At 32.9% G+C, this 12,416-nt stretch overlaps 1 protein-coding gene across 1 annotated transcript in view; it reads right to left on the reverse strand.

The window, feature by feature from the left end:
* Window positions 1-10,102: 10,102 nt before the first annotated feature.
* Taf2 (TATA-box binding protein associated factor 2) overlaps window positions 10,103-12,416 on the reverse strand; it is a 42,977-nt gene continuing 40,663 nt past the window's right edge. Inside the window, exons 12-13 of the mRNA XM_074175339.1 lie at window positions 11,557-11,866; window positions 10,103-10,534 (exon numbers count right to left, since the gene is read on the reverse strand). Coding sequence (XP_074031440.1) covers window positions 10,163-10,534; window positions 11,557-11,866 — 682 coding nt within the window. The 3' untranslated portion in view covers window positions 10,103-10,162. The remainder of the gene's footprint in view (window positions 10,535-11,556; window positions 11,867-12,416) is intronic.

Genomic DNA, 12,416 nt, shown 5'->3' on the forward strand with positions numbered 1-12,416 from the left:
AAATCACAAACGAAATTTCTTGGGTTCGAAATTGACAATAAATTGAAATTTGAATGTCACATAAAATCTTTGTGTAAAAAACTCGCATCAGGGTGTTACGCAGTTCGTATAATCTCCAATGACTTGGGTAGTTCCGCGGCCAGAACTGCTTATTTCGCTCTGATTGAATCCCACATGAGATATGGAATCGCCTTCTGGGGTGTTTGTAGTACCTACTTATTTGATAGTGTGTTTATTCTGCAAAAAAGAGCATTGAGATATATATATATATATATATATATATATATATATATATATATATATATATATATATATATATATATATATATATAAAGTGGATCGAAGATGCTCGTGTAGAGAATTATTTAAGCATCATAAAATATTAACAGTAACATCACTTTATATACTTGAGACGGTGAGCCTCATACACAAGAATAGACATACCTTACATAGATCCCTGAATCATCGTGAATCGAGGCAAAGCTCTCTCTTCAGACTACCTATCCCCTCCAGCAATTTAATAAAGGATTAAATCATCTATAATGGGATTAAAATCTACAACCATCTTCCGACAGTTATAAAGGACAGCGCATGCATTAACCGTTTCAGAAAATCGTCCAAAAAACTACTGCTTGAAATCTCACCCTACACCCTTAATGAATATTTTTCCTCCACTTTTGACTTATTATCTTAATAACTGTATGTTTACTACGTGGGCTGTTCATAAAACATCTCAGCATGTATCCATATAGGAATATAAAAATCATGTGTAGAGTTGTAAAACATGTATAAATCTCAATTTATGTATATTAGTATTAGGATTTAGATATTGAGATTTTTTACATAGATGTAATCTAACTAATTGTCAGACCATATCACATTGTATAGCTTTGTCTACGAGAATTATGTTCTTCTGACAATAAAGCATATCTTGAATGATTGATTGATTGAATTTGTAGATCACCGATATTCCACCAGGCACAAAACTAATACAAATCTTAAAACAAATCCGGCTACAAGAACCCTAGCTCAAAGATGCCAGACTTACCTTGCAGCAAGATTATTCAATACCCTGCCAACTGATATTAAATATGAATTCAATAGCACAAACTTGTTCAGTACCAAAGTGACAAACTATTTGCTTGGTTCAAATAGAATGATATATTGGTCCTAATAATGGTTGAGTTGAAAGAATATGTTACCTATTTTTTTAGGAAAAATATGTGGTTCAAGGGGATATCAAGATAATTTAAAATTCTTAATAATGTCTTTTCTCTAATAATTTTTTCATTGTATTCATCATATCATGCTTTATAATAAATGGATATAGAATTGAAATTCTAAGCTCTTAGGCATAAATTATAAATGAGAGAAAAACTGATTTTATATTCCTTTTTTTTTCTTTATAGAGATACATTCATTTCAATTTTTTAAGTGAAACACTATGTACCTACATATGTGTGTGTATGTATATGTATACATATATATTCATATGTATAGATAAAACAAAATTCAGTTATATTATTATATCACATAAGCTGTCGCCCCCATACGAACGACAACTCTCAGAAGTTGAGAAACTTTTGCGAGCTAAGAACTAACGAGGTCTTACCTTTTAACGTGTGATTCCTAACACGGTTGCAGAATCATACCAGCTTCAACCAGAAAAATTTTCTCGTGAAAAATATCAGGTCGAGGCGGGAATCGAACCCACAACCTTCCGATCGTGAGTCGGGCGCACTACCTCTGCAATTCAAAGTATTCCATTGTCAGCGAGAAGTAATACACAAAGGACTGAAATTTTAGCTGCGGACATTAAAAACACTCTTCTTGAACTTCTGCAAAAGGCACCTTGCTACGCCATAGCACTTGATGAAACATGTGACATTGTTGATGTTGAACAAATATCAATTTTCGTAAGATTTTTTTCTTTCTTAGGGAAGAGTTGCTAGCAATATTGCCGTTAAAAAGTAACACTCGAGAAGAAGACTTATTCAAGGCCATTGTTGATTTTATTACGAAATATAACATCAGTTATAATAAAATGGTTTCGCTTTCAACTGACGGGGCCCCAGAAATGATTAGCAAAGAAAAAGATGTAGTAAAGAGAATCAGAGATAAAAATTCAGGTCTAATATCGTATCAGTGCATAATTCACCAGGCAGCCTGTTGTATAGAAATTAGTGCTACACTCAAAGAAGTAATGGACAACTTAGTCAAGTTGATTAATTTTATGAGATCCCATTCTGCTCTTCAGCACCGACATTTCAAAGACTTTCTTTCTGAATGTGATTCTGCGTTTTCTGATTTACTTCATTACAATGTTCGTTGGCTAAGTAAAAGTCAAGTTATTGAACGTTTTCTTGCAAAACTTGGATACGCAGGGAGCCAGAAAGCATTTTGAGTTTTAAAAAAAACGAGCGCAATATTCTGGTTGTGGCTTTCCTGAAAGATATTTTAGAATATTTGAATGCGCTCAACACAGAATCACAAGGAAAATAAAAATTGATATGTGAGCTGATACAAAGCGTGTCTGCTTTTCGTCGTAGGCTGAATATCTTTGAAAAAGATATCGTCAAACAAAAATTTATTAATTTTCCAACAATTCTTGAATTTAAAAAGGAGACCTCTGAAGAAGACATTTCAGAGTTTCTGAAATTTCTGGCCGATCTTAAGAACGAATTTGCTACAAGATTTCAAGACTTTGCAGAGATAGGCAAGCTATCTCCGTTTCTTAAATCTCCATTTGAAATTGATGCAGCGGCAAAATGGACAGATGTGGCTGCCAAGTTGTTTAATCTGTCAAAGCCATCACTTCAAATGGAGATAATTGATTTGCAAGAAGATGTGTCTTTGCAAATGTGTTGAACGGTATCCACTGAAGAATTTTGGGCCAGACATATCCCAGAAAAATATGAAAACTGTAAAAGACTAGCTATCAATTTGGTCACTATGTTTGGCTCAACATACATATGTAAAACATCTTTCTCAAAGATGAATTTTACGAAGAAGAAATATCGCTCGAGATTAACAGACGCTCACCTAAAAGACACTTCGAATTTGCTGTTCTTCTCAAGAACCAAACTATAAAAAACTGTTTCAAGACCGACGGTGTAGTTTCTCACATTAATAAGAGGTCTTGTTTTCTTTTATAATTCAGAATGTGATTTGGAACCATAATAATATGTAGCACTTCATTATAAATATTTGTTTTTTTTTCCTGGACCCAGTTAAAATTTTCCCACAGTATCCGGACCCCACCTAAAACTACTTGCGGACCCCTGCACTAGACTGTCCAAACTTGGCCTACAATGTTTTCTAACAGATGCTATTGTATTATTTTGTATTTTTTTTTCCATTAAGGAGATTCACTGTAAAAATAAGAAAGGGCAATGATTATATACAATCATAATACCTGTATTGCAAGAATTAAAAATTAATAACTTCTGAATTCTGAAAAATCTAAAACTACTTGGCAGATCATTAACCAGATTCAAAAAAACCAAAACAGAACAATGTAATAACTGTTAAACAGAAGGATGGTAATATTGGAGAAAAAGAACTAGTTAATATGTTCAATGAGAATTTCGATAGACCATTGATTGAAAACAGGTGCTGCGATCTAAATTTCCTTGTACAAAATATATCAAATAGCTCAAATAGATTTTTCCTATCTAAGTTAGAACAGCCTTAGGTCTCAAAAATGTGACCTAGTACCACTACTAGCATACTTAGCATATTTTGTTATTAAGTGGTAAACTTTCCTTTTTTTTGTATATTTTTGAGTTTAAATTGAAATATAGTAAAAAACAAGTAATGCTGATAAGTGTAATGACAATATATAAAAATCAGGTATATAATACTTACAAAACAGACACAGAAAAGATACCTACAGCAGTTGATAATGTTACATAGTTATCTAGTCTATTCTAGAGCTTTTGTTAAAGTAGTTTTTGAAACGTCAGGACATAATGCTCGGCATTTGCTTACAACTTGCAGTACACATTGCTTTTGGCCTTCATCTTTTGTCAGAAGTTTTTTAAAGTCGGTTATTAATTCAACACCACGCTCAGCCATATCATCAACTACTTTTAATATTTTGACAATTTTCAAAATGTGTTCTTATAAATCATCTAGGCTACTAAGCAATTTATTAGCCATTAACAACTTTTCATCGTCTGTAATGGTGGGATCAAAAAAAGAATCCCGCCAACTCTGTATTCAAATACCACAAATGGTTCAAAAATTTGGTCAGGCTATTTCTGCAATGTTGTCACATTCTTTATAGCCAAACAGACTATGCAAAATACCTAAATCTTCCTTTTGTGCAGGATGAGCTTTTGGAGCATTGAACCAAGCTTTACAATAAATTTTAACTAGGAAAACGGAAATGGCAAACCCAGAACTTTCTTCTTCTTTAGACATCTTAAATTTTCGACGAAAAATGAACATTTTTAAGCAGTTAATAGTCTTTGCCATCCACCTAGTGTGATGAATGGCTCCTGGAGTTCTAAAACCCACAACATTGTCGTCTAGTGATCCAACAAATACGAGAAACAACTTCAATAGCTCCTTGTAGTCATTTCTGGGGTGGCTCTCAGTTAATTTGGTCTTGAATATAACGGTAACATTTGCAATTTCTTCTGAAGTTAGGTGGTTTTGTATAAGATTGTCACTGATACCTGTGTCCTAATTTCCTTTGTCTATCTTGGACCACGCAGTGAGGAACCTCTTAAAAATGTCTGGAGGAGGTCCAGTGGTTGATTCCATTTTTGTGTCGAATACGCTTCTTAACAGAATTTCCAAGGTATGGTGTAGCAATTATCTTCCTAACATTTGCTCCAATATGACGCATGCGCCTTTGATTCTTCCCGTGTTGGAGGCTGTAATGTCAAAGCACATCGCCTGGACGGTGTTGGGAAGACCCTCATTCATGTAGGCATTTACATACGGCTATGGCTCACTCCTCTCCAGAGCTGTTTGCTGTTACAGGAACTCCCAGCAGCTGTTCTTTTTCGCCATATGAAATTGCAATAGCTATTCGCTCACATTGTTCATTTTTTAAAACACTCGGTAAAAGTTTACCGTCCCAATGAACAACCACGGGCTCCTTTTCAGGAATGTTCACTGTATCATTTTTTTTTTCAGTGCATTGATTTCTGAACATTTGCCTTCTACAATGTAATGAAGTTTTCGAGACTTTGTCCTCAAGAGGGGAAGGTTTAATGCTTCTAGAGTAGCTATTAAAATTTTCGTGGAATTTCTATCGGATACCTTACATCGATCTAACAAAATGAACAATTTCATGTTTAAAATCTCTTTAACGCCCCTTGCAAATGAAACTTTCATCATCTTGCTCTCAGATGGTCCTGGATCTTCTACAGCTTCTTCAGGGATGTCCATTTTCTCCAAGCTCTTAAGTTCCTGGTAGATGCTGTCCTCTTCAGTGTCCTCTTCTTTTTCTCCTTCTTCGAACTTGTCTTCATCATCCGTCTCTAAGAAACAACAAAAGAAAGAGAGAAAAAGACTATAAAAACTTATCTTTTTAGCACAATAGTAATAATACATAGGTACTATATATTTATAAAATTATTACAATGTGTTAAAACAACGATAAAAATAAAATAAAATAAAATAAATACAGTCGCTCCGGGGCGACTTCATTGATTCCAGTGGCGCATTTGCTTTTTCAGCTGCAGGAAAAACCTGCAGCACCACATCATCTGAAGATCTTGATCTAACAATGTCCTCTCTCTCATAAAACAAAATGTAGGGTATCTCCAGAGGCTCCAATAAATTCAATGCATCGCCAGAACACTTCGTGACACGACTATCGTCAAACTTAAACCAGTCCGTTTCTTCTTTGACCAAGGCGTAATACTGACCACATTCAACGCCAGAACCACAGTGAACAATGACTGCATGAATATTATAACAGTGGTCTGCTAGGTTGAAATGTTCATCTATTTCAAACCTTTCATAGAGTTTCTTGCTTCCGTTAGAGGTTGAGTCTTGTTTGAAAATCATCAGTGTTATTATTAGATTGACTGGTGCCTCAGATATACTTATAACCTTTAACAGTCAGTTAGTTTGGCGCATATTTGACAATACAGTCGATCAATACATAGGTACTAAATTACCTACTTCTAATTATCAATAGTGTTGTGAATCATGCCCGAAAGAATTCGGTGTAGTCAATTATTGGTCAACCCAGGGTAAAAACGTAACAATAGGTATTATTAAAAAAAATATATATTATCTATTATTTATCTACTTTTTAGAGTAATAACAATAATAAAACTTACCAATATTAAAAGTTTCCTCATGGATTTGTCGGTTCATTTTTGCAAGTTCCTTTTGTGCCTTGATTTCTACAGCTTGAGACCACTTGAGATCCACTCCGGTCATGGAACCTGGGCGGCCCTTCTGTCTCTGTTTCACGAGAAACGCCTTCCGATTTCATCAGAGCCAAGGCATCTTGTTGAGCAATATCAAAGAGATCATACAACTTTTCAAAAATCTGTTTAAATTTGTTCTTAACCGCTTCCGATCTTTTTGAAGAGTTCTCCACTCGGCGTGAAGTTTTTCCAACTTAGTAATTGCATCTTGTTCATGTTTAGTCGGGATTCGAGCTTTCTCCCAAAAAATGAACACTTCTCATATGGCAAGTTATGCTGCTTCTCTTACAGTTACTTTCACAGTAAGTAAATTATAAATTAAGCACACAAAACTTGACGATTTGAGGATAGTGTACAACCGGTGATCTGGTGAAATGGGATAGCCCACAAGAAATATTTTATCCTTGGTCCTGCTTTGTACATGTGGATGCCATTTCAGAGGCCAATAGATAAATAAAAGTTAACAAAATATATTACAAACTTCAATTTCAATAAAATGTTTTCAAATGTCTTTTAAAATAATATTATAATAGATATAAAAACGATAAAACGCACACTTGGAAAATTGAAAAAAATAACCTTAAAATATCTTCACTAGATAATTATTCAATCTAACCAGCTCAAAGGCACTTTAGAAACTAAACTGAATAAATAAAAGGTCGGTTGTATGACAAAAGGCTCTTCAAATTTGAAAATTGAGTTCCACAATACTTTTTAACAAAAAAATGCTAATTCCGAGAAACATGTAAAAACCCGTAAAATTCTTAGACTACTCCCAGACTGTCTCCTACTGGTACCAGGTTACGTTTTGGGGTCAAAGGCTGTTGTTACTCTGTTTGACTTAAAATAACAACAATTACGTAATGAATATAAATTTTTATTAACAACATTAGCTTTCTTTTGAGATATTAAGCGTGTTTTTATTATTTACCGTTCTGGAGTTATGGCTCCATATATATGTCAGCTTTTTGGCCAAAAATGCGAATTTTTTCAAATTTTTGGCCACGAGCGGCATGGGTTAACGTTGTTTAATCAAGCTCAAATTTCGGCTATCTCAATATCTGGAAAGGAGAATCGTTTTGGGTCCTGACAAACAAAAATCCGAAATTTTTCCCCCTCTATGAGATCCGGTCACGCTTGTGTTTAATCTTAAGTGTTTTGCTTTGAATCACAGAATACTTGAGAAATTTTGTGTTTTTTATAATATATTATTTTTTTATAGTTTACAACTATTTACATTTATAATTCTGTTAGAAGAGTTTAGGAATTACAAAAAAGTTATCGAAAAATCAATTAAACAGCAGAAATAAACAGCATAAACTCAAAAGATGGGTGTGTGTCAACAGAACCAGCAGAAATATCAAATAATTTTAATAACTACTTAATAAATGTAGGTAGAAATTAAAAAAATAATGAAAATTAACTTTTTCTCTTCCCAACAAATCCTTTAGAGATTAAAAGTTTTGTATCACAGCTAGAGAATAAAAAATCGCCTGGACCCGACGATTTCAAATCAGAAAAAATCAAAATCATAGTAGACTTCATCAAGATTACTCTTACAAATATAATCAACAAATCATTTGATTTAGGTGAATTTCTTACAGCATTCAAGTTAGCTGCTGTTGTTCCAATTTACAAAAATGGTAATAGAGCTGAGATGTCTAACTATCGCCCCATAACACTGATATCTAACTTCAGTAAAATTATTGACACTTAGAAAATAATAAAAAAGCAACTGAATTCATTTCTGAATAAATACAACATTTTGTCTGATCCACACTTGGGATTCAGAGAAGTAAAATCAACTCAGGGTGCTATGAAAAAACTAATAGTTCGAATATAAAAGGCTATGGACTTGAAAAAAAACTTCCGTCGGTGTATTCGTAGATTTGGTCTTTTTGATACTATACTATTGATCACTCCATTCTATTTCAAACCTTAGAGGATATGGGTATTAGAGGTACAGGATACAATCTTATGAAATCATATTTAACTGAAAGAAAACAACAAGTGCGAATTCAAAACCACATTAGCAAGGAACAAATGATTACATGTGGTGTATTACAAAGTACCGTGTTAGGGCCCTCACTCTTTACTGTTTACCTGAACAATCTATTCATCACAGGAGCTGAATGTGAAATAATAAGTTTTGCGGACGACACTGTCCTGTTTTATGAAAGTGACACTTGGCAGGAATTAAAACATAAAATCGAAAATGACTTTCCCGAGATAATAAAGTGGCTGAATTATAGATTGCTATCAATTCATTTCGGAAAAACGATTTACTTACCTTTCAGCAGCAATAAAACCTATTCGCCACACTTCAATCAAATTTCTATTGGTAATAACTTCATCATTATGTCAGCAGATAAAACTAAGTATCTTATAGAACTCACATATAAATTATCTGCTAAAAGAAACTACGATGTATTTTATACAGATTCAGGAGAATAGCCATATTTGAAACCAGACAGCTCAAAACTCTTTATGAATGTTTGATAGAATCACATCTAAAATATGGAATAGTCGGATGGGGAGGGGTTTCTAAAACCTATTTAAAGCCACTTGAAGTAAAGCAAAAACGATTCCCAAGAATGATACTTTTCAAAAACAACAGATACGCGAGTGATGCTCTCTATGAAGAGTCTGATATTTTTTATATCAGAAAAATATTCTTTTACCGCATTGCTACAACTCCGTTTTTCAATAAGACCGAACTTATTAATCCTTCTCATACCTATACTACGAGACAAAAAAATGATTATTTAGTACCTTTCGCTTCAAAATCGATAGTCCAAAAATGCTATCGATATTTAGCACCAAAAGTATTTAATCTCCTTCCCGTAACACTGCAAAACAAAACGTCAGCATTCAGATTCAAAAAAGATTCAAAACTATTTATAAAACAATCGCCTCGTTATTATATACGGTCAATAATTGAAAATTGGAAGTAATTTTAGATATTCATAATGTTATCACATTATGAATGCACTTAGTGCACTCAGTACCTGTATATCAGTAGGTTTGAGTATTTTGAAGTCCTAAAAGTTCATATTTTTCATCTCGATATTTATTATTCAACATTTTACGTGTTCACACTTTTTTATATATAAAAAAAAACATTTGACAGTCTTTTACATTATTGACACTTAGAAGGTTCAAAACCAACTATATTATCTATATGCAGTATCTAATATTCGTAATTATATTACCTGTGTGTAAATCGTACATGTTATATGAGCGTGTGTGTATTTGTGTAAATATATAGTATGGTAGTCTGCATTAATAATTATACTCATTTTGCCCTCACAATAATTGTATACTTGATTTTATTGTTAGTAATTTTAGTATAGTACTCTCGAATAATTTGTTTGTATATACTTATGGTGTATACGCCCACACACAAGCAGTACCTACTGCTTTGGTGGTATATTCTTGTTTATTCACAATAATGCTGCATTTGTTGAATTATACTCTGTAATTATTTTTCTTGTGTGAATAAATACTATTATTATTATTATGAAAAATGTTTCAGATGATATATCATGTCCATATATCTAAATCAGAAAATTTTCTTAATAGAATCACTTCTTCTGGAAACATTATTTTTTTTCAAGATTTTGGTTTTAGGTAGCAGTGGAATTATCAAGCTTATAACAGTTTGGTTACTTTTATAAGTAATTCGATTTCATTAATTTTCAAAGAATTTTAAAAGTCTTTATTTGATAAAAAAATTAACATCCATATATCCAAACAAGCAAATCTCAAATAGTTTCTGCACCACCTAAAGATAATGGATTTGGACTAGGCGTTGAACTAGTTGAGCTCAGTGTTTCTTCTTTCAATTTTGTAATTCTGTTGGGATCTTTGTCCTTCCTCTCTTTGTCTTTATTGTGTTTGTGTTCGTGTTTGTGCTTATGTTTGTGTTTGTGCTTTTTCTTGTCTTTTTTCTTTTTCTTCACCCTACCAGGAGAATCACTTTTATGCCTAGCCTCGCCATCTTTCTGAAACATTCCTGGCTCGAATCCAACTGGCCCGCTTTGGCCCATTCCAGGCAAAGAAACGGAATTATCGGAGAAGTATTCTTGCTTTTGAAGAATTGGTGATTCAGCTTTGACCTCCATTATCTCGGCTTCCTATAATGAATATTAGAGAAGTCATAACTTGAAGAGGAATTATATTTTCAATTTGTATAGTATGTTCTTATGAGAAAATTCATTCATTAACCCTTTTAGGACCTACCGATTTCAACCGAATATACCCACAAGACCGCAGCCGAAGGACTTGCAAGTTTGTAAAGTTTTGGTCCTAGTATGACATCCAATATATTTAATTATAATATACCTTAATTCTCAGATGAACGTAATATTTTTTGACTGAATAAATTATTTGAATTCTAAATATCATTGAAAAAGTTAATCCTCTACAGGAATATTTGAAATTCCATGATCCCTAACCCCCATTTATTCACCACTGATTGTATCGATAGCATATATCATTATAAAATTGATGACATTTTATGCCATAATCTTTGGCCAGAATGATTTTTTTTTCAGTTCTGTCATAAGATCATAAAAAAGGTACATTTCCGAAACAGAGTTCTGAACATATTTTCAAAGAACTTTTCTTTATGAAGTAACAGAAGGAATCATCCCCTAAAATTAATGACACTACTCGAGAACCCTAAACAAATACAGAATACTACCAACTGTTTGTTTTTACCTATCTGCCTACTAAGTAGATAAAATTTTAGTGAGTAATCGAAATTTTACCAATTAAATTTTCAAAATTATTAGTCCTAAGAAAATCGGTATAATGATTTCAAACTTCATTTTTCAAATTCCTTGGTAAATGTTTCAGAGAACTGAATTATTCACATAAAGAATATTATAAACAAAAAAACAGTTTACCAATAAGATTAAACTAACTTTACTAAATACTATTTTTTTTAATTATCTCTTGATGACACCATTATGATTGGTGAGTAACGGGTCGAGAACAGTTCAACAGTTCTGATGTGAGATGTGATGGAAGTATTTCGAATGGGTTCATTCTACATCAGATATTGTGATTTAACTTTTCAGTAACCTTAATAGATTTGATCAACTCGGTAATTTTATATAAAATGTTTTTTAAAAAATCTGAATGAGACACCAACCTTTTCAATTTTCTCCTCACTGGCAACTACTTCTACGTTCATGCATTCCACTGCTTCCATTATTACTTGAGATGCTCCATCTTTAGATGTAGAAGCAGGAGATATGATTTTCTTAGCCTCAGCACTTGTTGTTGTTAGCATTTTTGGTATCGTAGGAATCTTTTTGATTTTGGTAATGTCTTGTTTATTAGAAGTCATAATTCCAGATAACTGTGCTACAGGAATACACACTGGGCGTTTTGTACCATAAAGACTATAGTAAAGATCAACTAAATCACAGCGCAACCTGGTATCATGAGACAGCATACAACTGAAAATAAATACCACAGGAACATTAGTACATCAAGAAAGGTTTGCATTTGAGATTATCCTTTATCTTGTTTTCTATTTGTTTATAGAATATCAATTTAACTGGTTTAAATTCAAATAATACAACAACCATATACGCAGGACCACACGAATCTCGTCACAATATTTTGAAGAAAATATACACAAACCAGTTATTCCTAGCCCAACAATGAAATAAAATAACGCTTACATAGGCTATGACGCCACTGGCACTGAATAGAAGGCCTCAACAAGTTAGATCAAGCAGGCTAGGCAAGGTTAACACGGTAGACTAAAAACCTGCAGATAGAAAAACATTAAATAATGGTCGCGAAGTTTGATTATGATCAGTTTATTTTTTATTGTAATTATTTTGTTATGGTACGATGTACCCAACAATTTAATGGGCTTGTTTCATGCTATGGGAAATGATACTGGTTTGCTCAATAGAACATACAAATAGATAGATAGATCTTTATTTAAAAAATAGGTAACCCTAATATACATATATATCCCAATTAAATCAACGGTGT

The sequence above is a fragment of the Leptinotarsa decemlineata genome, unplaced genomic scaffold (assembly GCF_025532065.1).
Source record: "Leptinotarsa decemlineata unplaced genomic scaffold, Ldec_3_MD MMD2_tig00001019_RagTag_RagTag, whole genome shotgun sequence".
In the NCBI taxonomy this organism is placed as follows: Eukaryota; Metazoa; Arthropoda; class Insecta; order Coleoptera; family Chrysomelidae; genus Leptinotarsa; species Leptinotarsa decemlineata.